At 40.9% G+C, this 25,343-nt stretch overlaps 2 protein-coding genes across 3 annotated transcripts in view; one reads left to right on the top strand and one right to left on the bottom strand.

Annotated features, from left to right (window-relative positions):
* Nucleotides 1–1,868: 1,868 nt before the first annotated feature.
* Nucleotides 1,869–23,623, bottom strand: DAD1 (defender against cell death 1). Its single transcript, XM_082734710.1, has 3 exons — nucleotides 23,225–23,623; nucleotides 12,510–12,684; nucleotides 1,869–2,103 (listed from the first exon to the last, which is right to left on the bottom strand). Exons 1-2 carry the CDS (start codon nucleotides 23,433–23,435, stop codon nucleotides 12,554–12,556), a joined length of 342 nt encoding a protein of 113 aa, XP_082590836.1. The 5' UTR covers nucleotides 23,436–23,623; the 3' UTR covers nucleotides 1,869–2,103; nucleotides 12,510–12,553.
* The window catches only part of ABHD4 (abhydrolase domain containing 4, N-acyl phospholipase B), a 29,878-nt gene continuing 28,138 nt past the window's right edge, over nucleotides 23,604–25,343 (top strand). The window contains exon 1 of one of the 2 annotated variants that reach the window (XM_082734709.1): nucleotides 23,604–23,722. The gene's annotated coding sequence lies outside the window, so the exon portion shown is untranslated. The remainder of the gene's footprint in view (nucleotides 23,723–25,343) is intronic. The other variant, XM_082734707.1, reaches the window with a different exon arrangement.

Below are 25,343 nucleotides of genomic sequence, written 5' to 3'. Positions count from 1 at the left end.
GGAGTGGTATAGGGGGTAATAACATTCCTTTGAAGCTTAAAGGAAGAGTTCCACAGCTAATTCTTCTGGATATACGGAGTTCAGAACCACTGAACAAGTCAACTGCAGCCTAAAAACAAATGAGTCACTTGTAATGAGCCTTTAACTAAATTTAAACTCAAACTCCAAAAGCATTCTATAGGCTTTTTGCCCTACTACAAATGTGAAAACACATAAAAAGATGGTCACTGGCTTGAGTAAATTATCTCTAGATAATCCAATAAATGCCCCACATATCTCAAGATCATTGAAAGACATTAACAAAACCTGTATATTAAAGGCTCTGAAAATTGTAATGTCTTCCCTGATAAACTTCTTTAAGATTTATTTGAGTGAGAGAGCAGGGGGAGGGCCAGAGGGAGGGATATGGAGAATAGCAAGTAGACCTCCCACCCCTCACGGAGCACAGAACCTGAATGCAGGGATTGATCCCACAACCCTGAGATCATGACCTGAGCGGAAAAACCCAGAGTTGGGCACTCAACTGACTGAGCCACCCAGGGGACCTTCCTTGATAAAATTCTTGTTCCCAGTTTACAACCCATTTGCCTCAGAGGTCATGCCCCTTTTTATACAAAATAACCTGTTTAACAATCTAGACTAAAAATAATCTAGAAGCCTCCTGATAAAGCTCTATCTGTATATGATTTAAAAGCAAATTATGTTGCACCGTCATAATTTTCGTGAACTAGAATTCCTAGGAATTGTGAAATACACCAAAATTTGAGAACCACTGCTCTGGCTCAATGCTTCTCAAACTTTAATATGCACATGAATCACATGGAACCATGTTAAAGACTCTGCTTCCACAGGGTCTGGGGTGAGGCTTGAGAGCCTCCTTCTCAATTAAGTCCCTGGGTGACTGCTCATCAGTGAACTCCATTTTGAGTAGCAAGAATCCAGACCAGGGCTCCTCCAGTCCGGCTGCACGTGAGAATCAGCTGGGTAGCTGTACAAAGTATGGATGTCCCCCTCAAAGATCTTCATTTAATCGGTCTGGGATTATGACCTGGGCATTGAGATCTCACGTTTAAGTTCCCCAAGCGATTTTAATGGGCAGCCAAGCTGGAGAACCTCTAGAGCATAACTCATCATCTCAGTAGTCAGCTAAATTTAAATAGGGGAATTCTCAGCATAACTTAGGTCCTATATATAGCACCCAAGATGGAAACAGGGTTCCTAGCATGATACATATAAATATGCCTTGACTTCAGCCAGCAGCTCTGTTGCTCTACACAAACTGTGTTGGGACTTCTGATCTTCACCAAGTGACAAACCTCATCTTCAATTCCTTCGCATATCTAATGAGGATTAGACCCCCAGAGACAGTTGCATTAACAAAATAAGAGAATATTTGGCAAGTGGTTTGGAGAGGACTGTGTCCTATCAACAAACAGATACACAAGTCTCACTTTTGCACTTGCTGACACTGCATATCACATATTTCACTTCTCACCACCAAAGCAAGTTGAAACAGATGTAAATGTGGAAGCACCAGCCTAGTTCAATTCCTAACAAAGTGCTTAATGATGCAGTTCTAGAAATGCATTGTGTCACACGCATAAAACCACCTGTAACAAGTGAAGGATTAGTAAAGGATTACCAGCCTCAGGGAAAAGACAAAGGACTGTCATTTCCCAGGGTTGTCAGCCCTGCCTTTCGTCATTAAATTCAGACATACTTAATGAAAACATGGAAGTAGATTCACATGCAAGTGATCAACTCCTAAAGAGCTTTGCAGAGGACTGAAGGGAAAGAAGGATTTTAATACCAATAAAGAATAAAAACAAAAACCAAAAGAGAGAGAGAGCCAGAGGCACAGGAAGGAGTGGCATGGAGTTTTTTTAATTTGGAAGCCAAAAAGGTTACATTTAATGGGAAGCAGAGGTCATGTTAATAAATGCTCATTACGAAGCTGCTCTAACACAGAAGCAAGGGAAATACTCTGGGCTCGCCACCTACAGTCCCAATCAGAGTCGGCAGGTCAGTATAAATCTGAAGAACACCCACATGTCCAAGTTGTCATCTCAAAAGCTCTCATCCAGGGGAAATCAAAAAGTGAACCTAAAAGAAAGAAGCAGAAAGGTAAGAGAGGCATTCAAGGTTTTTAGAAATGTCCTACAATACTACAAGACAAGGTCCTAAATCCTTCAATCTAAATTCTGAACCCACAAAGACAATCATGGGGTTCCCAAGTTCTAGACAGTAGTGAAGTCAGGCTAGAACAACCAAAATAAAGCAAATATTTTTCACCGAACATTTTATAATGGTATCCATAAAAATGAATGTTCCAGGGGCGCCTGGGTGGCTCAGTTGTTAGGTGTCTGCCTTCAGCTTGGGTCATGATCCTAGGGTTCTGGGATAGTGCCCCACATCAGGCTGCTTACTCAGTGGGAAGCCTCCCTCTCCCACTCCTCCTGCTTGTGTCCCCTCCGCCCCCCCGTGTCAAATAAATAAATAAATAAATAAAAATGAATGTTCCAATCTGAATCCCAGGCACATCAAGGTAAAACTTATTAGGAGTTGCAGGTATGGGTTCTAACTCCAGCTCTGCAATTAATAAAGTGCATGATCTTCTCTAAGTCACTCTGACCTCTCTAGCTCCCAAACTCATAGAGCTGAGAGGAGCTGCAACTTAGCCTCAAAGGCTTTTCTGGATCGAGAAAGCATACAAAGAACTAAATTTCAGTTGGAAAGTAGGGGGTAAAAGGAAGAAATCAGGGAAGGAAAAAGTAAAGAAAAATTCCCTATCTTGAATTTAACAAAGGACCAAAATAGAAGAAATAATTTCATTTTCATTGCAAGATAAGGTTATTTTTGGCAAGAAGAAGGTGGAGGATAACTCCAAGGGAAGCAGCCACATTGCTGCAGGCCACACGAGATTGCAATCTGTGCCTAGTGAGACAGAGCGCTCTCCCAGCAAACCCAGGCTTCCTTTCTAGTCCCTCCAGGAGTGCTGCTGGCCTAGTGCACAATACGGGTGCGGCCTGAAAGTGACTCCATAGTCTTAGGGGCGCCAATATTTCCAGCCATCAGCAGCCATTTTTCCTGCCATTTGCCATTAAAAGACTGCAATCTTCTTTGGGTGTCATGATTTGAAAAAAAGCTTGGAAAACACATCCTTTCAGAAGTGCTGGGCTACCCTGGCAGGTAAGAGGGCATCACTGTATTTTGCCTACTAGTTCTGGTGATCTGCAGATTCTAGCAACAGAGCTTAAAGGAAAGATCTTATTAGACTTCTAGCCAGAGTGCTTTTATTTTACTAACAACAGTACTCACAGAAATGGTACAGAATTGTAAAACATTCCTACATCAGAATTATAAGAAAAAGAAAGAACAAAAAACAAGGAAAGGAAAGCGTTCACAGTGCCAACCAAGAACAAACAGACCTATTAAAACTCACCTACTTATACTCCATCAAATTTCTTTTTTTTAAAGACTCTGTTTTTTTAAATTAAGTAATCTCTATAGCTAACATGGGGCTCGAACTCACAACCCAGAGATCAAAAATTGCATACTCCATGGATTCAGCTAGCCAGGCATCCCACTCCATCAGATTTCTTAAAGCAAACTCCCTGGCTACAGACTATGTACTATAAAGTGCTTCAGTTCTAATAGCCAAGGTGAGAGCAGACACACAAGGCCATTTCAGTGAGAAGCCTTAACAAAGAATTATAAAAGAAATCCTCGTTTAGTACAAAAGTCAAGTTTTGAGCTTCTCAGTATTAAAACAGTTAAATAAATCTCACATACTGGGGCTGGTCGATTTAGAAGGCAAAATGACTCATGGGATTAAGACTCTTTGATAGTGGTTTTCAGAAAATTCTATTCAACAAAGATGTGCTCCCTTCTTTTAAGACAAAACTACATTTACCAGATAGTATTCTAAAAGCAGAGGATCTAGGTTTCTTTGAAATGTTAACTCAACAAAACTGGACTATGCAACAGCTCAGAAGAATGCTTCCACTGCAAACCAGGGGATAAAGGTTTTAGGAAACTAATAAAATTGCTTCCCATGAGACCGAGACATGCAAAATGGGAGACACCTACTGAGAAAAGTTCACATGACTCCTTCAGTCTATTTCACCCATGCAGAAAAGACCATGCCATCTGATCAATCTGTTCTAATCATCTTAAAAGAAAACCAAGCACAAAGCAAAGTTAAAAACAATTATTCTCTGTATAGATATAAAAGACAGGGTCATTTCTATTTGGAATCTACATTCTTCTCTAGCAGTGTCTCTATTCAGACACCAGCACTAAGCAGATACACTCAAATACTGATTTTCCTTCAAATCAATTTCATCCTGGATATCCTGGTCACCCAATTAACAATGAAATTAGAGAAAATGTGAATCAAGACCATTCTGCAGAAATTCTAGGTTCCGAACTCAATCTGAATCATAATTTCAGAAGGCACAGATCATGGGTTTCAAAAGATGGCAGGAGCTTTTTGCACATAAGCTGCTGTGAGCCTCTCATTTTATAGATGAGGAAGTGATAACCTGGTAGGTTAACAGATCTGTCAAGAGCTGTGCTGTCTATGACTGAAGCCACCAGCCATACGTGGCTATTCAAATTTAGTTAAAATTAAGTAAAATTAAAAATTCAGTGCTTCAGTTGGTAGAATATTCGACTTTTTTTTTTTTTTTTTGAGCATTAACTTCATCTCAGAGCTGTAAATTCAAGCCCCATGCTGAATGTAGAGATTACTTAAAAATAAAACCTTTAAAAAAGCAAAACAAACAAAACTACATGACTAGTGATTACCGTACTGGATGGAGCAGACTTATAACACTTCCACACTGCCGACTTCTACTAGCAAGCACTGAGCCTATGTCATCCTCTCTAGATAAGGTCAGGTCTCCTGAGCTGCATTCTCTTGCATGTCTTCTGACCCCAAGATGACTGACTTTGCAGACATTTATTTTAATTTACATATATATGCAATCTCTATGCCCAATCTGGGGCTCAAACTCATAAACCCGAGATCAAGAGCTGCACGCTCTTCCAACTGAGCCAGTCAGGTGCCCCACAGAAACATTTTAAATAGCCTACCTTCATCTTTTCTTATCATCTCTCCTAAGTTTCTCCCATTGAAAAAATTTAAGTTTAATTTTTTTTTTTTTTTAAGATTTTATTTATTTATTTGACAGAGAGAGATCACAAGTAGGCAGAGAGGCAGGCAGAGAGAGGAGGAAGCAGGCTCCCCGCTGAGCAGAGAGCCCGATGCGGGACTCGATCCCAGGACCCTGAGATCATGACCTGAGCCGAAGGCAGTGGCTTAACCCACTGAGCCACCCAGGCGCCCAAGTTTAATATTTTTAATGAAAACCTTTTAACAAGACGTAGATATTCATCATCCAAGTCTCCGAACATAATAGAGGAGAAGGAATATAAATGTTCAGAATCAAAATGTCTGTTATCAAGTTCCCACTCGGTCACTTACTAGCTCCAGATCCTAGACAAGTTAATACAAATTTCACCAGAGTTGGAAGCCTGGCTGGCTCAGTCAATGAAGCATGGGATTCTTGATCTTGGGGTCATGAGTTTGAGCCTCATGTTGGAATGAGTATATTTTGATGGGTAGCTTCCTCATGTTGGAATGCTGGGTGAGATTTTTTTTTTTAAGATTCATTATTTTTTTTTAAAGATTTATTTTAGAGAGAGATGCTAGTAAGGCAGGGAAGGGCAGGAGAGGGAGAGAGAAACCTACTCCACAGTGCAGAACCCAATGCGGGGCTCAATCCCACAGCCCTGAGATCAGGAGCTGAGCCGAAACCAAGAGCTAACACTTAACTGCATCACCCAGGTACCCCCTTCACCAAGGTTTAATTACCTATGTGTAAAATGAGACTACTACTATTCAACTACCTCCCTCACAGGGTGGGCAATGAGGATCACATGAGTTAACATTTCTGGGAGTGTGAGTCCCATAAGCCTAGTAATGTGATAACTATAAAACATTTTATAAATGTTAATCTAATTTTGTAAAAGATCTTACACAAACATTGTGCATTTTGTTACATATGGCCACATTAACTTCCCACCCCCTGTGAATGGATGATGGAAATCTGGTAATACAGATAAAAAGCAACAACTCATGAAAAAAAAGAAAAAAAGAAAAGCTCGACTGAGGATCCACACAAATGGCACGAATCGTCTCAAATACAATGAGAGAACTATCACGAATTCTAATAATCACGGGATGTAGCAGCTTTAAGAGACTGATGGGCATCTAGGCCAATTCCCTCATTGTGCAGACAGGGAAACTAGGCCTCAAAAACAAGCTTATGTGTCCAATCAACTAGTTAACAGAGCAAAATCTACAATGCAAGTCTTCCAACTTCTAGTCTCATACTTGCACCCCACCCTACAGCCCTTCATACGAATTTTTTCCTTGGCTCCTTTCTTCCACAGCATTTTCCATGCGTTAGCATCCATGTAACTAATGACTTAGCTATTTCATAGCATTTTCTTAGGGCTGAAATTATTTATTCATACACTCATTCAACAAACATGCACAGTGACTGTTAGCCCTGTGCTAAGCCTACAGAGAATTCAAGGGTTCAGTGGGAGAGACAGGAAAGCAGATGAACAATTTCATTAACTATTGTTAAGTGCAGCATTAAAGGTGTACACAGTGGGCCCCAGAAGAAGTCCTATACAACTTGGGAGCAAGGATGACATGGAGAAGGAATCATGTGAGCAGCAATGATGGAGAAATAACACAAGGAATTAGGGTAGCAATGTACTTCATAACAATACTTGATATATTTTTTAATGGGTAGCTTTAAACAGACCAAATACAAAATAGAGCTCAATCACTAATTAGTCATTAATTAGTGGCCTTTTTAGTAAATAAAATAAGCAGACTCAGGGTTTTAAGAATAATGGCTTAAAGAATTCATCTCCCTCTCCGATTGGAGAAAAAGGGGGTAGTGAAAAAAAGATCATACCATGTGCTTAGCTCAAAAAACATTCCTCAAATTTAAAATAGTTCCCTTTTGGGGAACTTATTTGGTGGCTAGAACTAGTTCAACATAAGATGAAATGTCAAAGATAAAGTGGAATAAAAACTGAACAGTTCCCCACAAATAAAAAACTAAAGATTATTACTAGTGGAGGTCATGTTGGGAGCAAATAAGATCTAGAATGAACCAAAAAGGGAACTCCTGAACTGACAAGATAAGAAAAGAAATTAAAGGGAAAAGCAGTGGGTCTCCACGCACTTGAGGTCGTAACAAAATCCGTAGGCCACTTTCAGGTTGAATGACCTTTTGTGCCTAACTCCACACTGCCCACCTCTGGTGAGAATAAAAAGCAACCCCCAACCAGCATCTAAGCCCACTTGGACCTCTGCTGCCCTCAGGTGACTAGAAAGAAACTAGATTTTATCACAAATCTAGTTTGGTGGTTTCCCCCCACAACTCAACTTTTGCTTTGTAGTACATTCTCGGCAAATGAAATTACAACCCCACTAGGTGGCAGTAGAGCCTAAATAATAATATTTAGATTCCCTTCCACAGGTAATTTTCTAGGCCACCACACAATAGTACCCCCCGTATTCATAGTCACTGCAATCAATCACAGGAGAAGCAGATGACCCACCTTCTGACCTGTCAGGTCAATAATAGTCTAGCACTAGGTCACAATGCCTACATCATTCCCTTACTTGATCTCATCACATAGGCATTCTATCATCCCACATCATCACAAGATGGATGAACACAGGATAGTAAGATATTCTGAGAACACATTCACAAAACTTTAATTACAGTATAATATTATAATCGTTCTATTTTCTTAGTAGTTACTGTTGTTAATCTCTTACTGTGCCTAACTGATAAACTGAACTTTACTACAGGTATATATATATATAGGAAAAACACTAGTGTATGTAGGGTTCAGGACTACTGGTGGCTTCAGGCATCCACTGGGGGTTTGGAATATATCCCCACAGATAAGAGGGGACTACTGTACTTTACTGATAAAAAAATTCGAAAAGTCAACAGCAATTGTTTGTAAATCGCCCTGCTTGTCAGAGTTCTGTTCTGCCCAGCCCTGTCAGTCCCCTTGTTCCAGCCAGGATTAAACACTATGAATTTTTAAAGATCTGTGGGAGAATGGCCTCCATTATAAAAACAAAGCAACACTAACAAGATTTTAACATGAGCATTTGAACATTTGGCAAACAAAACTACCTCCAGGCTGAGCATATTCCCAAGCTCAGCTTGTCCCTTTGTGCCTGGTTCACTTTTCCTCAAATCCAGGGGCCATGTATGTCATCAGGAATTTTCCTTCCCAAACTTTGACACTATGTAGTTATGTCCCTCTTCTCCTCAATTCCCTTCAGAACCCCTTACATAAGCTGACAATTTTTGAAAAGAACTTCACAAAGAGACATGAAGAAACAACAGAAAATATTTAGATACTATGTAAATGTTAATATATTAAAATCTACTGAATTTCTGTGTCATACATTCATTCAAAACAGATACACAGCCACCTAAGTACCAGACACTGATCGGCAACACCAAAGCGCATGAGGAGTGTTTCTTCTGCATTTCCATTTTTATGATAATCTAAAAAATATCATGGGAAGAGCACCTGGCTGGCTCACTCAGCAGAACATACAACTCCGATCCCAGGGTCATGAGTACAAGCTCCATGCTGAGTGTGGAGATTGCTTAAAATAAAGGGATCTCAAAGTAAGTCTCATTTAAAAAATAAAAGTACACACACGTACACACACACACACACACCCTATCTCGTGAATTTACTCTTGGCCCTTGGAATAGCCACCTATATAAACCAGTGCTGCCAAATGAGCGGCTCTTTTACCACAGGATGTGTTTTCAGGAGACCACAAAGGCTGAAGGTTGGAAAAGGCTATGTTAACAGACCTAGGTTTTACATCAGGTCTGGGTGAAAGAAACTGTCATGAAGCTCAGGTCTTACAGCAGAAGGAAGGAACAAGGATTAGAGAAGGACTCAAAGGGAACTTGAGCTGAATCTACAATGTCTAATCTGTTCAAAACACTTTTTTTTTTTTTAAGATTTCATTTATTTAGCGGAGAGAGAGAGAAAGTGCAAGCACAAGCAGGGAGGGGAGAGGCAAAGGGAGAAGGAGAAGCAGACTTCCGCTGAGCAGGTAGCCAGACACAGGGCTTGATCCCACCCTGAGCTTAACCAACTGAGCCACCCAGATACCCCTAATCTACTCAAAATCTTAATTCCCCATAGTGATTGGTTACATTATTCTCTGTACTTTTCTGTGTTTTTTAAACTATCATAACAAGAACAATAAAGAATAATAATGAGAGAATGATAACTTTTTAAACATTTCTTTAACACTGAAATTGTCAAATACTTTGAAGTAAACAAACGAGCAAAAATGGGGTATAAAAATTTTTTTTGAAGTCAGACTGGATTATCAGACTTTCTTATCTATGAATGGAATGAGCAAACCTATCCTCATGAGGTTATTTTGAAAATAAAGACACAGAACAATAAGCATTTAAAGTCTGACCCATGGTGAGCTCTCACTGTTAATTTATTTGCTTCTCCTTGAATAAATTTATCTTTTCAACTCAATGCCATTTTCTTTTGATCTGCCTTTTTCAGAGTGGCCGCTGGTTTTAAATGTCATCCCCCAATTCATGCAAGAGCAGTACACTACAGATGTTTATTCTTTTTATACCCAACCTTCAATGTACTTGGCAAGTATGGAGAATGTTCAATCTGTTTTGTTCTACCTTCTAAGTTGGTATAAATATTGACAACTCACTTGGAAATTATTTTAAAAGTGTTTTGGCACACTACACACATAGCTGGGTTAGAAGCACATAAGAAGGGCAAAAAGATGTTATGTTTAAGAATTAAAAGCAGGACAATGTAACCTATGTCAAATGAAAGATCTCAGTGAAAAACCTTTTGGGCAGTGTCCCAGAGAGAAGGATTTTTCAATGAGCACATGCTCTAAAGAATGATTTAACACTGTAATCTGGCACTGGAGGATTTTGCTGTACCTTGGGCCCGTAATTCCCAGTGGAACAGGTGGCTGTAAGTTGTTAATATGGTCTGCAGTACACAGTTCCTGCTGAGCCTGCTTTTTTGTCTCTGTTTTTGTCATAATTTTGAAATACTGAGCTCTCTGCAGCAAAGTCCTCCTCCAATCATGACAGTCCTAGGAAATCATTTTCCATGCTTTGGTATCTCCCTGAGCCTAGAGAACATCCTTGAATTGTTTGTTCTGTTCCCTTCCTAAACACACATGACTCATCTAGAAAAAATAATTTTAGTAATCTAAAGTAAGGCAGTTAGACCTTAGGACCTTTCCAGCAAGGTTACTATCAGAGAGCCCAAAAGTGACTCATGAGGTTTGTCAAATGTAAGGTCAATGTTGATTTGGTTTTCTAGCTTTGCTCAAGGAGTTATCATTCTCAGACACCTTGTCTGCTGCTTCCGCTCCCAAAGAGCACATAGCTCTCTTTTCTGGACTCCCACAGCACTGTGTTCAGACTCCCACAGCACTCTGTTGTGGCTTTAACTATGCCGAATTTTAACTGGTGTGTTCATAGGCCTTCTCTCCTACTATCCTGGTAACAAGGCACTGAATGGCACATAGAAGGGGTGGTAAGGGGAGGGACGGGGGACAACTCAAGTCCTGATCAGGTGTCCAAAGAGCTAAATTTTATTAGAATGGTAGAAAGAGGGACACCTGTGTGGCTCAGGTGGTTAAGTATCTGCCTTTGGCTCAGGTCATGATCCCTGGGTCCTGGGATCAAGCCCCATATCCGGTTCCTTGTACAGTAGGGAGCCTGCTTCTCCCTCTCCTTCTGCCACTCCACCTGCTTGTACTCTCCCTCTTAGTCAAATAATTTTTTTTTAAATAAAGAATAGTAGAAAGAAGTACTTCTCAAACTTTTTCACTGAAATAAACCATTTCTGTTAACTTGCCACTACCAAAAATGAAACCTTACATGAATTAACAGAACTGTTTTTGAGGCGATTATCAATAATAGAAAGAACTCATGTAACGTAATACCAGTTAACAGATTCATTCATGCCAAAACTGATGTAGAGTCCTTGTCATGTTACTGCATACACTTTGTAAATGGTTGCTAATTCACATGTTATATTACTAACTAGTACAAAAATGAAAGAATTCTTTTTTTTTTTTAAGATTTTATTTATTTATTTGACAGAGCTCACAAGCAGGCACAGAGGCAGGCAGAGAGAGAGAGAGGAGGAAGCAGGCTCCCTGCTGAGCAGAGAGCCTGATATGGGTCTCAATCCCAGGACTCTGGGATCATGACCTGAGCCGAAGGCAGAGGCTTTAACCCACTGAGCCACCCAGGTGCCCCTAAAAATGATAGATTTCTAAGTAGTGACAGAAAAAAGAAAGAAATTCTTCCCCCAAAAAAGATAACATTTCCTAAAGTTCTTTCTTTATCTGCCGCCCAACAGCAACAACACTAAATTTTGTAGTGGAAAGGCACAGAAAAGAGCACATTCATCATCAGTAAGCTAGGTGGGCTACTAGAAGAGCACTAAGCCAAGAGCACCACTGTCTAAGGCACTACTTTGCAACCACTTTGCTGGCCACAGAAGGCCTCTGTTTTCTCATATGCAAAATAATAAGGTCAACATACAGATTGGAAAATACTCACATACTTCTTAGAGATTTAGGATTCTGCTTGGAAGGGAGGGATAAAGCGAAGTGCATATCACCCCTGAAAGAGAGGCCAAGCACAGAGGGCTTCTCAGCTATGTCAATGAGAACAACTCCAGCTCCACTGCTTGTTTTATAGACTGAGATTCTACGTAGGAGTTTATTTAGAAAAAAAAAAAAAAAAAAAAAGGAACTCTACTGTGAATAAAAGGAAAATGACAAATGAACCAAATGACATCTCATCGTAGATTTTAAAGTCTTCTCCCAGGCCAACCCAAATTCCCCATCTATTTCCACTTTAGTACACACATTATTAGTAAATGGCCACAGTCATTCATTCAGCATGTACTGGATGGCATATGCACCATATAAGGTATAAGCACTAGACTAGTTACGAGGGTGGACAATGGCCCCACAATTTAAGTTATCTGAAATCAAAATCAGAAAAAAATATGGAGCAAATCTCCAGGAAGAACCTACAGTTTACGTCTCTTCCAAGATCTTAGTTGTTTTCATGGAGTCATTGATGTAGAAATTAATGTATTAGCTACAGGCAAACTTATTTTCTGTTATCTTAATGATTTGCAAAACAGTGAGAAGGGAAGGCAATGACCAAAAGAGGCAGCACTGATGAATCATGATGATATTATGCATACTTTGCATTCTGACAGAAAATTCTGCAAGTGTCTTATCAGCAATATGGGAACCTTGGTAACCATAATCAAAACCAGCCACACTCAATTTCTATTCCTAAAATCAACATTATGGGGCAAGGGATATGATCAGTACTTACATTCTTCTAGTCTCCTACTCCCCAATTAAGTAAATGGGAATAATTCAGCCAACGAAGTTCATTACAACAAGGTGCAAGATGGTACTGGCAAAGAGAAAATCAGCAAAGGCTCGCTCTGGGGAGATGCCTTGGAAATCTGCCTTGTTCTGTGGGTTGATCTGTATCCTGAGGCAAACTGCAAAAGAAGCAAAACATGAAAATGATTATCTAGAAATATAAAACACATATACTGCTAATGAACACACCCCTACCCTATGTTTCAATAATTCTAATAGTAATGATACGTAAGTGCATCCAAAGGAATGATTCCCATGAGAGCCCCAAACTAAAAACACTCTAAATGTCTCTGAACAGTAAATGGGGTATAATTATGGCATATGCACACAATAAAATACTATACAGCAGTAAAAAAGAACTTCAAAATATGGATGCATTCCACAAATACAATGTTAAGTAACACAATTCAGACACAAAAAAGACACGCTGTATGATTCCATTTATATAAAGCTTAATGTGAGGCCAACCAATCTATAGTAACACAGACCAGGATAGTGGTATTTATCTTTCAGAGGAGGAGGAATGACTGTGAAAGTACAAGGAGGAGGCCTCTAGGTGCTGGGAACAACCTGTAGCTTGCTCTGTGTGCTGGCTAGATGGGTAAATTTAGGAATTCATGATTGTACACTTATGTTTTTATGCTCTTGTTAAAGAAAAAAAGTATGACTTCTCAGGCTAAAAACCAAAAGCGTACTCAGAAAAGATAGATATAACCAAAATATCTTCAGAACTATCTTATCTCCTGATTTCAGTTTCTAATTATACCTCAATTGGGATGCAGGTGAGGAAGTTACAAAGGGGCTGGGCTAAATGACACAATGTTGTAAAACTGTGGATTACTTTCTAATAAAATGTGTATAATATTGGATAGCACACAGTATAAATATAAGATTGCTTATCTATGAGGACCTCATAAATATAAGGTTTGATCTTAAAGTTCTAGCAGTTGCTCCTCCCAAAAAATGCAAGAGAACTAAACTATATAAACTTGACTGAGAACTCTCTCCTGCCTCATTCTACATCCTTGAAGATGCCAACCTGATAAATTCACTAGCCATGGTCACCATTTGAGACGAAAAGCAAGCTCCAGGAATACAATTCCCCAAAATGTCTTTATGCCTGTGTTAAATAATTATGCCACTTAAGAAAACCCAAATTTGCTTCAGGCTAGCATCCGCTCCATCACCAACCAAGAAAGAAAATGAACTGAGATCTAACCCAAAGATCAGAAAACTACCAGACCAGCTCTCCAGAGGCCATCACCACGGCAACAGTTTTCATTATGCTTAAGCATGTAAACACTGTGGAAACACCACTGATCTTTTCAAGCACCTGGACCCTTCAAAATAATGAAGGACATTGACTGAAGCAAGGGCAACCAATTAAAATCCTGCCGTGGAGAGTACACACTGGTTCATCCACTTGGGAGAACTGGCAATATGCATTAATATTTAAAATGTTTTTACTTTTTGAATAAGGAATTTATCTTACAGAACAAAGAATTTCTAACAGCATGTTCATAAAGTTGAAAAAAAAAAAAAAGTAAAAACAGTCCAAATGTCACCAAGAGAATTATTTCAATAAATTACACTAGACATGCAATGAAATCCCATGCAATTATTCAAAAAAAAAAAAAAAAAGACAAATTCTCTACAGCAAAGATATCCAAGATATATTAAGTTAAAAAAAAAAAAAAAAAGACAAAAAAATCATTCTATTCCAGGGGCACCTGGGTGAATCAGTCATTAAGCATCTGCCTTCAGCTCAGGTCATGATCCCAAGGTCCTAGGATCGAGCCCTGCTTATGAAGCTCCCTGCTGGGTAGGAAGCCTGCTTCTTCCTCTTCCACTCTCCCTGGTTGTGTTCCCTCTCTCTCGCTGTGTCTGTATCAAATGCATAAATAAAATCTTTTTAAAAAAATTATTCCATTCTGGGGCACCTGGGTGGCTCAGTGGGTTGAAGCCTCTGTCTTCGGCTCGGGTCACGATCCCAGGGTCCTGGGATCAAGTCCTGGGTCAGGTTCTCTGCTTGGCAGGGAGCCTGCTTCCCCGCCCCCTCTGCCTGCCTCTCTGCCTACTTGTGATCTCTGTCAAATAAATAAATAAAATCTTTTTTAAAAAAATTATTCCATTCCATATTTCTCTTAAGAAAAAAATAGGTATCATTATTTTCTCATTTCTTTTAGTTGGAACCTAGGAAAAATTTGGAGAATGAGATACCAAACTATTAACAGTGGCTACTGATATGGAGATTAGGGATAGAGTAGTGTTTCAGGAATTTTAACCGAACAAAAGAGAAGCTCCCCATGACGGTGAATAAGGTAATGAACTGAGGTGTACGGTTACCGTGGTCACAGTCACCCAGCTTATTTTAATGACAACATTAAGAGACCGATGGAGATGGAAAAGACCTTCGAGTTATAAAGACCAACACCCATTTTGATAAATAATGCCCAAGAGGAGGTGGGGGGTGAGCATTCTGGGGGAGGCTGCATGATCACCCGGGAAGTTTTCCAAAGTACACTCACCACTTCCCGAATCTGACAAGCATCCCCAGGTGGAGAATTACAAACCTTCCAGAACCTGTGTTACTGACAAGGGTGTCTTATTCCTCAGACACACTGGGATACAAAAATGGCCAAGAACATCTGTTCAAAAAGCTCCTCCACAAATGATCCTTCATTATCTCCCTAAACACTTCCAAAGATGGAAATTTACTATCTCCTAAGGTAGCTTGCTTCATTTAAACATCCTAATTTAATCTATCTCCTTAAATGTTCATTCATCCAGCATAATATTTACTGAGCATCTAGTATGTGCCATGCATCATCCCAGGTACTGGGAACATGGCACAATAACAAGAGTCTGGCTCCCAAGAATCTCACACTGTAGTAGAGAAAAACAAGTAAGTAAGCACTAAACAAGGGAAGTACACTTAGTAATAAGTGCTGTGAAGAAAATAAAAGAAGGTAATAAGAGAGTGACCAGGAAGCTATTTTATCTGGTAGTCACAGAAGATCTAAGAGATGTTACTTAAGACCAAAATCTGAAAGATAGGAGACAACCATGCAAAGATCTGGGGCCAGAGCATTCCAGGTAGCAAGAACAATCCTGACATATTCTAGGTATAGGTCAGACTAACTAGACTATAGCGATCAAGAGCAAGAGGGAGACAAGGGCCAAATCCTGTGGGGTTGTGTAAGCTTCAGGAAAGAGTCTGGAAGTAGTCTAAGTGCAATAGAGCATTTCAGAGTTTTGTTTTTTGTGGGTTTTTTTTTTTAAAGATTTTACTTGTTTATTTGACAGAGAGAGATCACAAGTAGGCAGAGAGGCAGGCAGAAGAGAGAAAGGGAAGCAGGCTCCCTACTGGGCAGAGAGCCTGATGCAGAATGCGATCCCAGGATCCTGGGATCATGACCTGAGCCGAAGGCAGTGGCTTAAACCCACTGAGCCACCCAGGCACCTGAGCATTTCAGAGTTTTGAACAGATGAGTAAAATAATTTGAATTATAATTGTTAAGGTTGCTAGAATTGCACCAGAGAATGGTTTATGGAGTTAAAGGAGCATAGGAACCACTTAGGAGCTGAAGAGTCATGTAATGGTAGTAAAAACAAACAGAAGTGAAGAGATACAGACTATATTTTGGAGAAGACAGGGCTTGCTGATGAAATGGATGTGACGTAGGAAATAACAGAAATAAGGGATCAAGGCTTTAACCAGCGTACTGACTGATGAAGAGGCAGATGGCTGGGCAGAAAGATTCAATTTGGAGTTTTATGTATCAGACATCAAGTGAAGATGTCAAGTGGGCAACTGGATTTACTAATTTGGAATACAGAGAATGGGTCAGAACTAAAAACGTAAATGTAGTAAATTACAGTTATATAGACATTATTTAAATTCACCTACGGAAAAAAAAAAAAATTAAGAGACCAGAGGAGGTCTAGCTCCATATCCTCAGAGTGCAAAGCACCCAGCACAAAGAGTAGGAAGGAAAAACCAATGCGGTGAGAAGGAACAACCAGGAGTGCTATAAAAGCCTCAAGAAGAAAGTCCACACAGAAGACAACAGCCAACAATATTAAATGCTAAATGCTGCTGGGCATTCAAGCAAGGTGAGGAAGATGGCCATTAGGTTTGTCAAGATGGTAAGTGTAGTTGAGCCAGAGTGGTGACAACAGACCACCACAAGAATGGGGTGAGGAATGAATGGAAAGTGAGAAAGCAGAAAGAGCAACTAGACTATTCTTTCATGGTATTCTCTGAGGATTGGAAAGAAACAGAATGGCAGCTGGATGGGCATCTAAGACCAAATAAACACTTTTTATTTTGGCAATATCATAGCATGCTTGTACCATGGGCATGATCCAGCAGAGAGATATTAATAATGCAGAATGGAAAGATGATCGCAGAGGTTGAGTCCCTGAGGAAGCAAGAGAACATTGGTTCTTCTACCCAAGTGAAGGCGCTGGCATTGGACAGAAAAGGGACACATCAACCATTATCAGGGGAAGTAAAAGAGTAGAGGTACAGGTGCAAATGAGCTGCTATATGACTTCTCACTGGGAAGATGAAAGGATTCCTGTCTACCTTTTTAGTAAAAAATTAAAAATTAAAATTAAAAAAATAAAAAGGTAAAACAAGATTATCAACTGAGAACAAAGGGAGAGAGGACATATGGAAAAGTCAAAAGAACTTATGATGCATATTTTGGAAAAGCTAAGATATTAGAGAATTATTATAGGACCACTGGGCAAAGCTGAGTGTCCATTTGTATTCCTCTTTTCACCAATACTTCTCCATCACAGCACTATAGCCAATTATCTGTATCTTCCACTAGATTACAAACTCTGGAATGGCAAAGACCATGTCTGTATGTCTCACAGCTCATCCTCAGTACCTTGGCAGAGAATCTGGCACATAATTGCTTAGTATTCATTTACTTATTATAGATGCACTCACAATTTAATTTTTACAGTGTTAAGCAGTTAACAATGCAGAGATGAAAAGACAGCCCCTATCCTCAAAGGGCTGACCTTCCAGAAGACAGACAGACACAAAAACAAATACATCGCAGTATCAACGTGCCACACCTCCCTCTCTTCCACCCTCTTTTGCCCCCGACAGGTAAAACATATAGGAAAAAAAGACCCAGATCTGCTGGAAGAGTCAGGGAAGGGTTCCAAAAGGAAGCAGCACTTGAGCTGAGTTGTCTAAGAAGTGAAGGAATTTCCCAGGCAGTCAAGCCAAGGTAAAAATAGCTTAAGACATCACAGTATCTTCAGAGAATACCAAGTTAACTCAATAAAGCAGGGGTATAAAATATAGAGGAAGCAGAGGTAAGAGGTGAAGCTGGAGATAAGAGCCTGGTGTCACAAAAAAGATTTTTAATTTTTCACTGGGAACACAAGACTGTATTTCCACAGGGAGAGGCATGAGCAGATTTGCAAGTCAAATCAAGCCTGGGGGAGAAATGAAGAAGATTATAGTGGTCTCGACAAGAGGTCGTGAGAGCCTGAGACACTGAGGATGGAAAGCGAGCAACAGCTATGGAAGATTTATAAATGAAAGATTTATAAACAGGACTCTCAGGCACAAGGTTAGCAAACTTCCAATCTCTTGGATAGCAGTTATGATAGATATTAGGGCCCATAAATCCGACAAATAACGTCCAAAGAAATGCTGGACCCCCAGTCCACATGGCCCAAAAGCTCCCATGAGAGAAAACACTCTGGATTAGGCGTCCTTGCCTTTCAAATTCAAACTGCTTTCGGTTTTGTAATTTGGAAGAAACAAAACTTTTTTGTTGTTGTTGTTGTTTCTTTTTAAATCCAAAAAGCTTGGATGCCTAGGTCGGTTAAGCACCCAACTCTTGATTTCAGCTCCAGTCTTGATTTCAGGGTGGTAAAATCCAGTCCCACATCTGGCTCCCTGGTCAATGAGATTCTCTCTCTCGCCCCCTCCCTCTGCCCGGCTCCTCCTCTCAAGCGCACATGCTCTCTCTCTCTCAAAAATATAAATTAATTTTTTAAAAATCCAGAATTAGGGGCACCTGGATGGCTCAGTGGGTCAAGCCTCTGCCTTCAGCTCAGGTTGTGATCCCAAGGTCCTGGGATAGAGCTCCACATCAGGCTCTCTATTAGGCAGGGAGCCTGCTTCCCCCTCTCTCTCTGCCAGCCTCTCTGCCTACTTGTGATCTCTCTCTGTCAAGTAAATGAATAAAATCTTTAAAAAAATAAAAAATAAAAATAAAAATCCAGAATTGTTTCTTATAGAAAATAAAATAGACGAAGTTGTAAAAATGACTTAACTGATTTCCAGATCAAAGACTTATTTAAAAAACAGTCTTCGTGTTTTCCACTTGTCTCTCCTAAATAGCACTCTGAATGAGCAGAAAGAGGGATTTCACTTAGGTAAAAAAGGAAACTAGAAGGGCTGCCAACACGGGAATGTTACTCTACCAAAGGGACAGATGTCCTCAGCTAGAGATATCTAACCATAAGATAAACAGTCTGCTGCTAAGGAAATCTGAAATTTGTCTCTTAAAGCTTACTATACTTTTCACTGTTGATCCACAAAAAAAACAAAAAAAAAAAGATTTCTCAATGGCAATTTTCTATCTCTGGCTCCTTCTTAAAATCATGGTAAGTCTCCCAGCCATAAGGGAATAGAAGAAAATAGATCATTTCCACTGAGACCAAATAACACCAGGCTTTTTAAAAGTGTTATTGCATTCTATATGGGTTAAAAATACACTGATCAATTTTCAAAGAGCATATGCTTAATTAACACATGCAGAAGGAATGTAAGAAAAAAGACTGCCAAAAAGAAATTAGGAAACCAAACTAAATAACTTTTCCCTCCAATTCATCTAGTGTAGGCTAACACCAATTCTAAGTCTCTCCCTTACTCAAATTAAAAAAAGAAAAAAAAAAAAGTTGGCAGGGGCGGGCTTGGGAGGGGAAGACGCCTGGCTGGCTCAGTCAGAAAAGCATGTAACTTTTGGTCTCAGGATTGTGAGTTCAAGCCCCATGTTGGGTATAGAGTTTGCTTTTAAAAATAAACTTTAAAAATAAATAAACTTTAAAAATTAATAAATTTTTAAAAATAAATAAAATTAAGGGCGCCTGGGTGGCTCAGTGGGTTAAGCCTCTGCCTTTGGCTCAGGTCACGATCTCAGGGTCCTGGGATCAAGCCCTACAGCAGGCTCTCCGCTCAGCGTCTGCCTGCATCTCTACCTATTTGTGATCTCTGTCAAATAAATAAATGAAGTCTTTAAAAATTAACTAATTGGGGCGCCTGGGTGGCTCAGTGGGTTAAGCCGCTGCCTTCGGCTCAGGTCATGATCTCAGAGTCCTGGGATCGAGTCCCGCGTCGGGCTCTCTGCTCAGCAGGGAGCCTGCTTCCTCCTCTCTCTCTCTGCCTGCCTCTCAGTGTACTTGTAATTTCTCTCTGTCAAATAAATAAATAAAATCTTTTAAAAAAAATTAACTAATTAATTAGATTTAAAAAATTTTTTAAACTCCTTAGATGCTTCCCTATTACCTACAAAATAAAATCCTTGGCCTGGCCCTGTCAAAGCTCTAGCATCCAGCACTATCTAAACCATCCTTATCTCCTACAATTCCCATTCTCCAGCTCAACAGGCCTCCTCCCTTCTCTTCCAACAGGACACAAACCACCAGAAAATGAGAAACCCAGCACCATAAACAAGTACAAGGCTTCCCTTCCCAATAATCACAACAAATAAACTCCAAATTTCAAAATTTCCCATTAACACATTCCCTGTTGAGCGTCTGAGCTAACAAATGGCACAAGAGTTAGGACCTAGTAAGGGCAATGCTGTCAAAAGAAATGCAAATGATACCCTTTGATGGTTAACTATGAATTGTCATAAATACTTCCTTTCCTGAAGCAACTTTCATTTCTCTGGCCTAACCTGTTATCTAACAGCTTTGGAAATCCCAATCCCCCTTACTGACTCCACTATTACTGTGCCCTTTTAGACATTGTCTTCAAAGACAAGCTAGGACTTTCCCACTGGGGAGGAGGGAAAGGAGTCTGCCAACTCATTTTTAGCTACAACAGCCTCAAAAACAAGACTTGGCATAAGAAAAAAATTATTTGGGGGTGCCTGGGTGGCTCAGTGGGTTGGGCCTCTGCCTTTGGCTCGGGTGATGATCTCAGGGTCCTGGGATCGAGCCCCACATTAGGACTCTGCTCACGGGGAGCCTGCTTCCCCTCTCTCTGTCTGCCTCTCTATCTACTTGTGATCTCTGTCTGTCAAATAAAATAAAATCTTTAAAAAAAAATTATTTGTTAAAAAAAATCTTCTGGCTTCATCACACTAATAATTTACAACTGTAGTCCACACCCACTCTTCAGTAAATCACACTCTCTTTTGTAGCCCTGAGAAGGCATTTTTTTTTTTTTACAGAGATCACAAGTAGACGGAGAGGCAGGCAGAGAGAGAGAGAGAGAGAGAAAAGCAGGCTCCCTGCTGAGCAGAGAGCCCCATGCGGGACTCGATCCCAGGACCCTGAGATCATGACCCAAGCCGAAGGCAGCGGCTTAACCCACTGAGCCACCCAGGCGCCCCTGAGAAGGCATTCTTAACCTTAAAAGGCTTATAAAGCCAGGGTGACTTCAGTAAGAAACATTCTTTTCAATCAACTTAGGCCCCACCCATTCCTAACCTTGCAGACATGGAAGACAAAATCGTCAAACAAAAGTCACTAGAGGTTCTCAAAATTCCTTCTCCAGTTTGAACAATAAAATTCTTAGTCTCAAACAGTCTGGGCAGGGGGAGTCATGGGGAGTGGGATAGGAGGTCAGGAATCTGGAGCAAAAAGGGTAGTGTATCTATCTGGTGTATACGACCATAGTATAGTAACATTTGAATTCCTGATATCCACAATGCTGCCACAGAGAACCAGGTCTTGGTCATCCAGGACAAAACTCAAAGATCATAATGAAATATCCAATTAACAGGCTAGTGCACAAATTATTAAGTCCTTGGGCTTATTTTAAGTTCTGAGAGAGAAGGCAGAGTACCTTTGGTATGAGTCTGAACTAGTATTTATGTAAAAAGCATCCTATAGCTCTACAGACAAAGAACCACTATAAATGAATAATTCTAAGGCTGTATTTTGTCTGTGCCCCCAACTAGACTATAAACTCACTGAAGACAAAAAACACAAATCTGATGCACCCCCCAAAGCTAGTACCTTGTATTAAGACTCAAAATACAATTGATGGTCTGACTTATAACAATCACACTGGAAGAAAAATGAGTTATGCTTGTTCTCAAAGTCAGAGGGAAGGCAATACCAGTGACCAGAAAGGCCCATCTGGTGGCCACCTATAAAGTGGACTGGCTATCTCTCACAGGCCAAGCCTGAACTTAGCATTCACTTGAGTTCCTACTGGGCCAGAAAGGTCAGATTTTGGCAAAAAAATTTATGGGACAGGGGTTCCTGCATGGCTCAGTGGTTAAGCAACTGCCTTCAGCTCAGGTCATGATCCCAGAGTCCTAGAATGGAGTCCTGCATCAGGCTCCCTACTCAGCAGGAAATCTGCTTCTCCCTCTCCCACTCCCCCTGCTTGTGTTTCCTCTCATGCTGTTTCTCTATCAAATAAAATCTTTAAAAAAAAAAAAAAATGGGGCGCCTGGGTGGCTCAGTGGGTTAAGCCGCTGCCTTCGGCTCAGGTCATGATCTCAGGGTCCTGGGATCGAGTCCCGCGTCGGGCTCTCTGCTCAGCAGGGAGCCTGCTTCCCTATCTCTCTCTCTCTCTCTCTCTGGCTGCCTCTCCGTCTACTTGTGATTTCTCTGTGTCAAATTAATAAATAAAATCTTTAAAAAAAAAATTTATGGGACAGTCAGCTCTTATTAAATATGGCAGTCTACAAGGTATCAAATGCTGGGATTCAGAATAATACTGCTAAAATAGAGTTCTGTGAATAAATATTGAGTTCAGCACAGAATAAAAGCTTCATACACACACACACACACACACACAAAGTAGGAGGGATGTTGGGGTGGCTCAGTCAATTAAGCATCTGCCTTCGGCTCAGGTCAAGATCCCAGGGTCCTGGGACCCTGCCCCTCATCTGGCTCTCTGCTCAGCAGAAAGCCTGCTTCTCCCTCTCCTATTCCCCTTGCTTATATTCCCTCTCTCGCTGTCTCTCTGTCAAATAAATAAAATCTTTAAAAAAAAAAAAAAAAAGGTGAGTCAACAAGCAAACCACCTATGTATTTCTTACGCTGTTCACAGAATCGTTTCACTAGCGGTTAGCAGTGATGAGGCTGAGGTGAGAGAGATGCTTCAGAGTTGGGTTTTCCATTTTAAAGGTCTACCAACTTTAAAGGTTATGTTAAGGCTAAGTGAAAAGGGAGTTTTCCTGGACCAATATGAAGTGACGTGGATCACCAAGTTGAACAGCAACATAAAGAGGTTTTCTCCAGAATTCCGGCTGTTTGACACTGGGCTTGTGGCAACCTTTCTGAGCCTCAGTTTCCCCGATCACAAAAGAGGGCAGGGCAGGCTCCTCTCATAACTTCACATGACGGCGATCTGATATAAAGGAGGGTGCTGTGGGAACAAAATCAGCGCACCAAAGTAAACACTGTTACTGCGATTACGTATAGAATCATTACCCGCTAGGATGAAGCTCCCCACACAAGAGATGAAGCCCGAGAGAAAAGAGTTGAAGGGGAAGGTCCCCACGAGGAGACAATAACCGAACTGCAGCGCTCCGGTCAGCAGTATGTACAGGAGGTACGCGTCAAGCAACTTCAGACGCTGAGGAGTGGAGCTCAAGTACTCTTCTAAGAACCGCGAGATGACCGACACTACCGACGCCGACATGACTACACACTCAGTTCTTCGGCCCGCGATCCCCGAACTCCCGTCCCAACGACGACCACGCCGGATGTAGTCTTGGCGCCTGCGCACCGCTATAACCCAGCTCCCCCCTCCCCGATTTGCCTCTTTGCGCAGGCGTACACGCGGGCCAAGGCGCGAAACAACTAATGCGCAGACGCAGAGTACTTCTACGGAAGAACGCTGCGGCCAGAGAAAATTAAAGCGCCTGCGCTATGGATCTGTCCCAGGGCTGAAGACGTGTACTCTTTTTGTCCTACTTCCGCGGTCAGGTTGGTGACGCCCACGGTTGCTCTAGCAACAAGATACTGTAGGAGGAAGAGGGGGACAGGTTTTACAACGGACTGCGTGGCTAACCAAGGGTTCCGGCTTTCTTTGGTCCACCCACGTCTTCAAAGATTAACTGTTTTGGATCTGCTGTGAGGCAATTCCTGGCTCTCTCCGGGTTGGGGACTTACGCAGCCCTGGCTTTGTTAGGGTCAGATGCCTGTCCCAGATCATTAGAGCAAGTTAAGTTCTCCCACAGGGAGAACAACCGCTGCTAATCACCATGCAGTCACCAGTTTAGACTTGGTTATGGGGGGAGGGAAGTGTGGAACGGATGGAGGGAGGAATCTTGACCTCTGCCTGGCCCTGAATTGGACTCGGGATCTAGCCTTGGGAGAGCTAACGAATAAGCGCGGTAGAATCCACAGGGATTCATTAATTTAGCATTATAGGGCGCCTCCTCAGGAGGTTGTGCCCAATTGTGGGTACCGTCCAGGGAGTCAGATTCGGTCTTGAAAGGCCCGGTGTTGGAGGTGGGCACTGAAAGAAAACATGCATAAGTCGATTAACATGCATACAATAAATGATCAAATTTAGCAACCTTGTACTCAACAAGCTGGCATCTTGAACACGGTGTAATATTCCGGGATATCAGTGCTGGAAGGCCCGTAAGAGCATTTCCTGGTTCACACTCTACTCCATCCAACTCATTTTGCAGAGGAAAGTGAAGGTTTATGGTTTTGTGTTTTAAACAAATGGAATTACCTCTTTATATTTAAAGTTTTAACTTAAAAAAAGAATAAGATCCACTTTAATTTCTGGCTTTCGCTGCCCTTTTAGTTTCACATTAATCTGACCTTCCAGCCCTACTTCTCTCATCTTTTAGTTGCATGTCCCATGTAACCATGTGCTTTTTAAGCTTATTAACAACTTTGAGCTATCCTAGGTACTCAGTCAAAATTCCTAAAGCAGCAAGTAAAGACAAAGGTCCTTCATTTTCACTTTTTTTTTTTTTTGAAGATTTTATTTATTTGACAGAGAGAGATCACAAGTAGGCAGAGAGGCAGGCAGAGAGAGAGAAAGGGAAGCAGACTCCCTGCTGAGCAGAGAGCCCCACATGGGGCTAGATCCCAGGACCCCGAGATCATGACTCTAACGGAAGACAGAGGCTTTAACCCACTGAGCCACCCAGGCGCCCCTCATTTTCACTTTCTATTTGTTAAAGTAGAAACTACATCAACGTCAACAAATGTACTGATTAGCAGTGGTGAGCAAAACTTTGCTTAGGGCCTAGAAAGAAGAGAAATAAATCACGTCCTCAGAAAGCTTTAGAATCTATCTGAAAAACAGATTCATAGTCACACCCACAGAGATTTGTGCTGCTATATGAACTTAAGTTCAGCCTAAACTCTCTTATGTTGCTGAGAAGGAAAGGAGGGGGAAGTGAATAACCTGTGGGTTCCTATTTCAACATAATAAGGCTGGAAGCTTCAGTTTTTCTGACAAGTTGAACCTTTCTCCCTGCTTCATCAGCAAGTTAGAAGGTAGCTTCCTTACCAGTATTCAACTTCAAACTTTAAAGTCTAGGCTGAAGCTTTTTAGTCATTCAGGAGTGGATTCCTCAGG

Source organism: Mustela nivalis (assembly GCF_964662115.1).
Source record: "Mustela nivalis genome assembly, chromosome: 6".
Lineage (NCBI taxonomy): Eukaryota > Metazoa > Chordata > Mammalia > Carnivora > Mustelidae > Mustela > Mustela nivalis.
Note: the sequence above shows the minus strand (reverse complement) of the source record. Positions and strands in the feature narration are given on the sequence as shown.

Bases quoted from the DNA above. Each gene is read 5' to 3' on its own strand.
- DAD1 (XM_082734710.1), bottom strand. From the start codon at position 23,435: ATGTCGGCGTCGGTAGTGTCGGTCATCTCGCGGTTCTTAGAAGAGTAC. The intron at 12,685-23,224 runs GTAATGATTCTA...CTTCTTTTGCAG, and splicing joins GGGGAGCTTCATCCTAGCGG to TTTGCCTCAGGATACAGATC.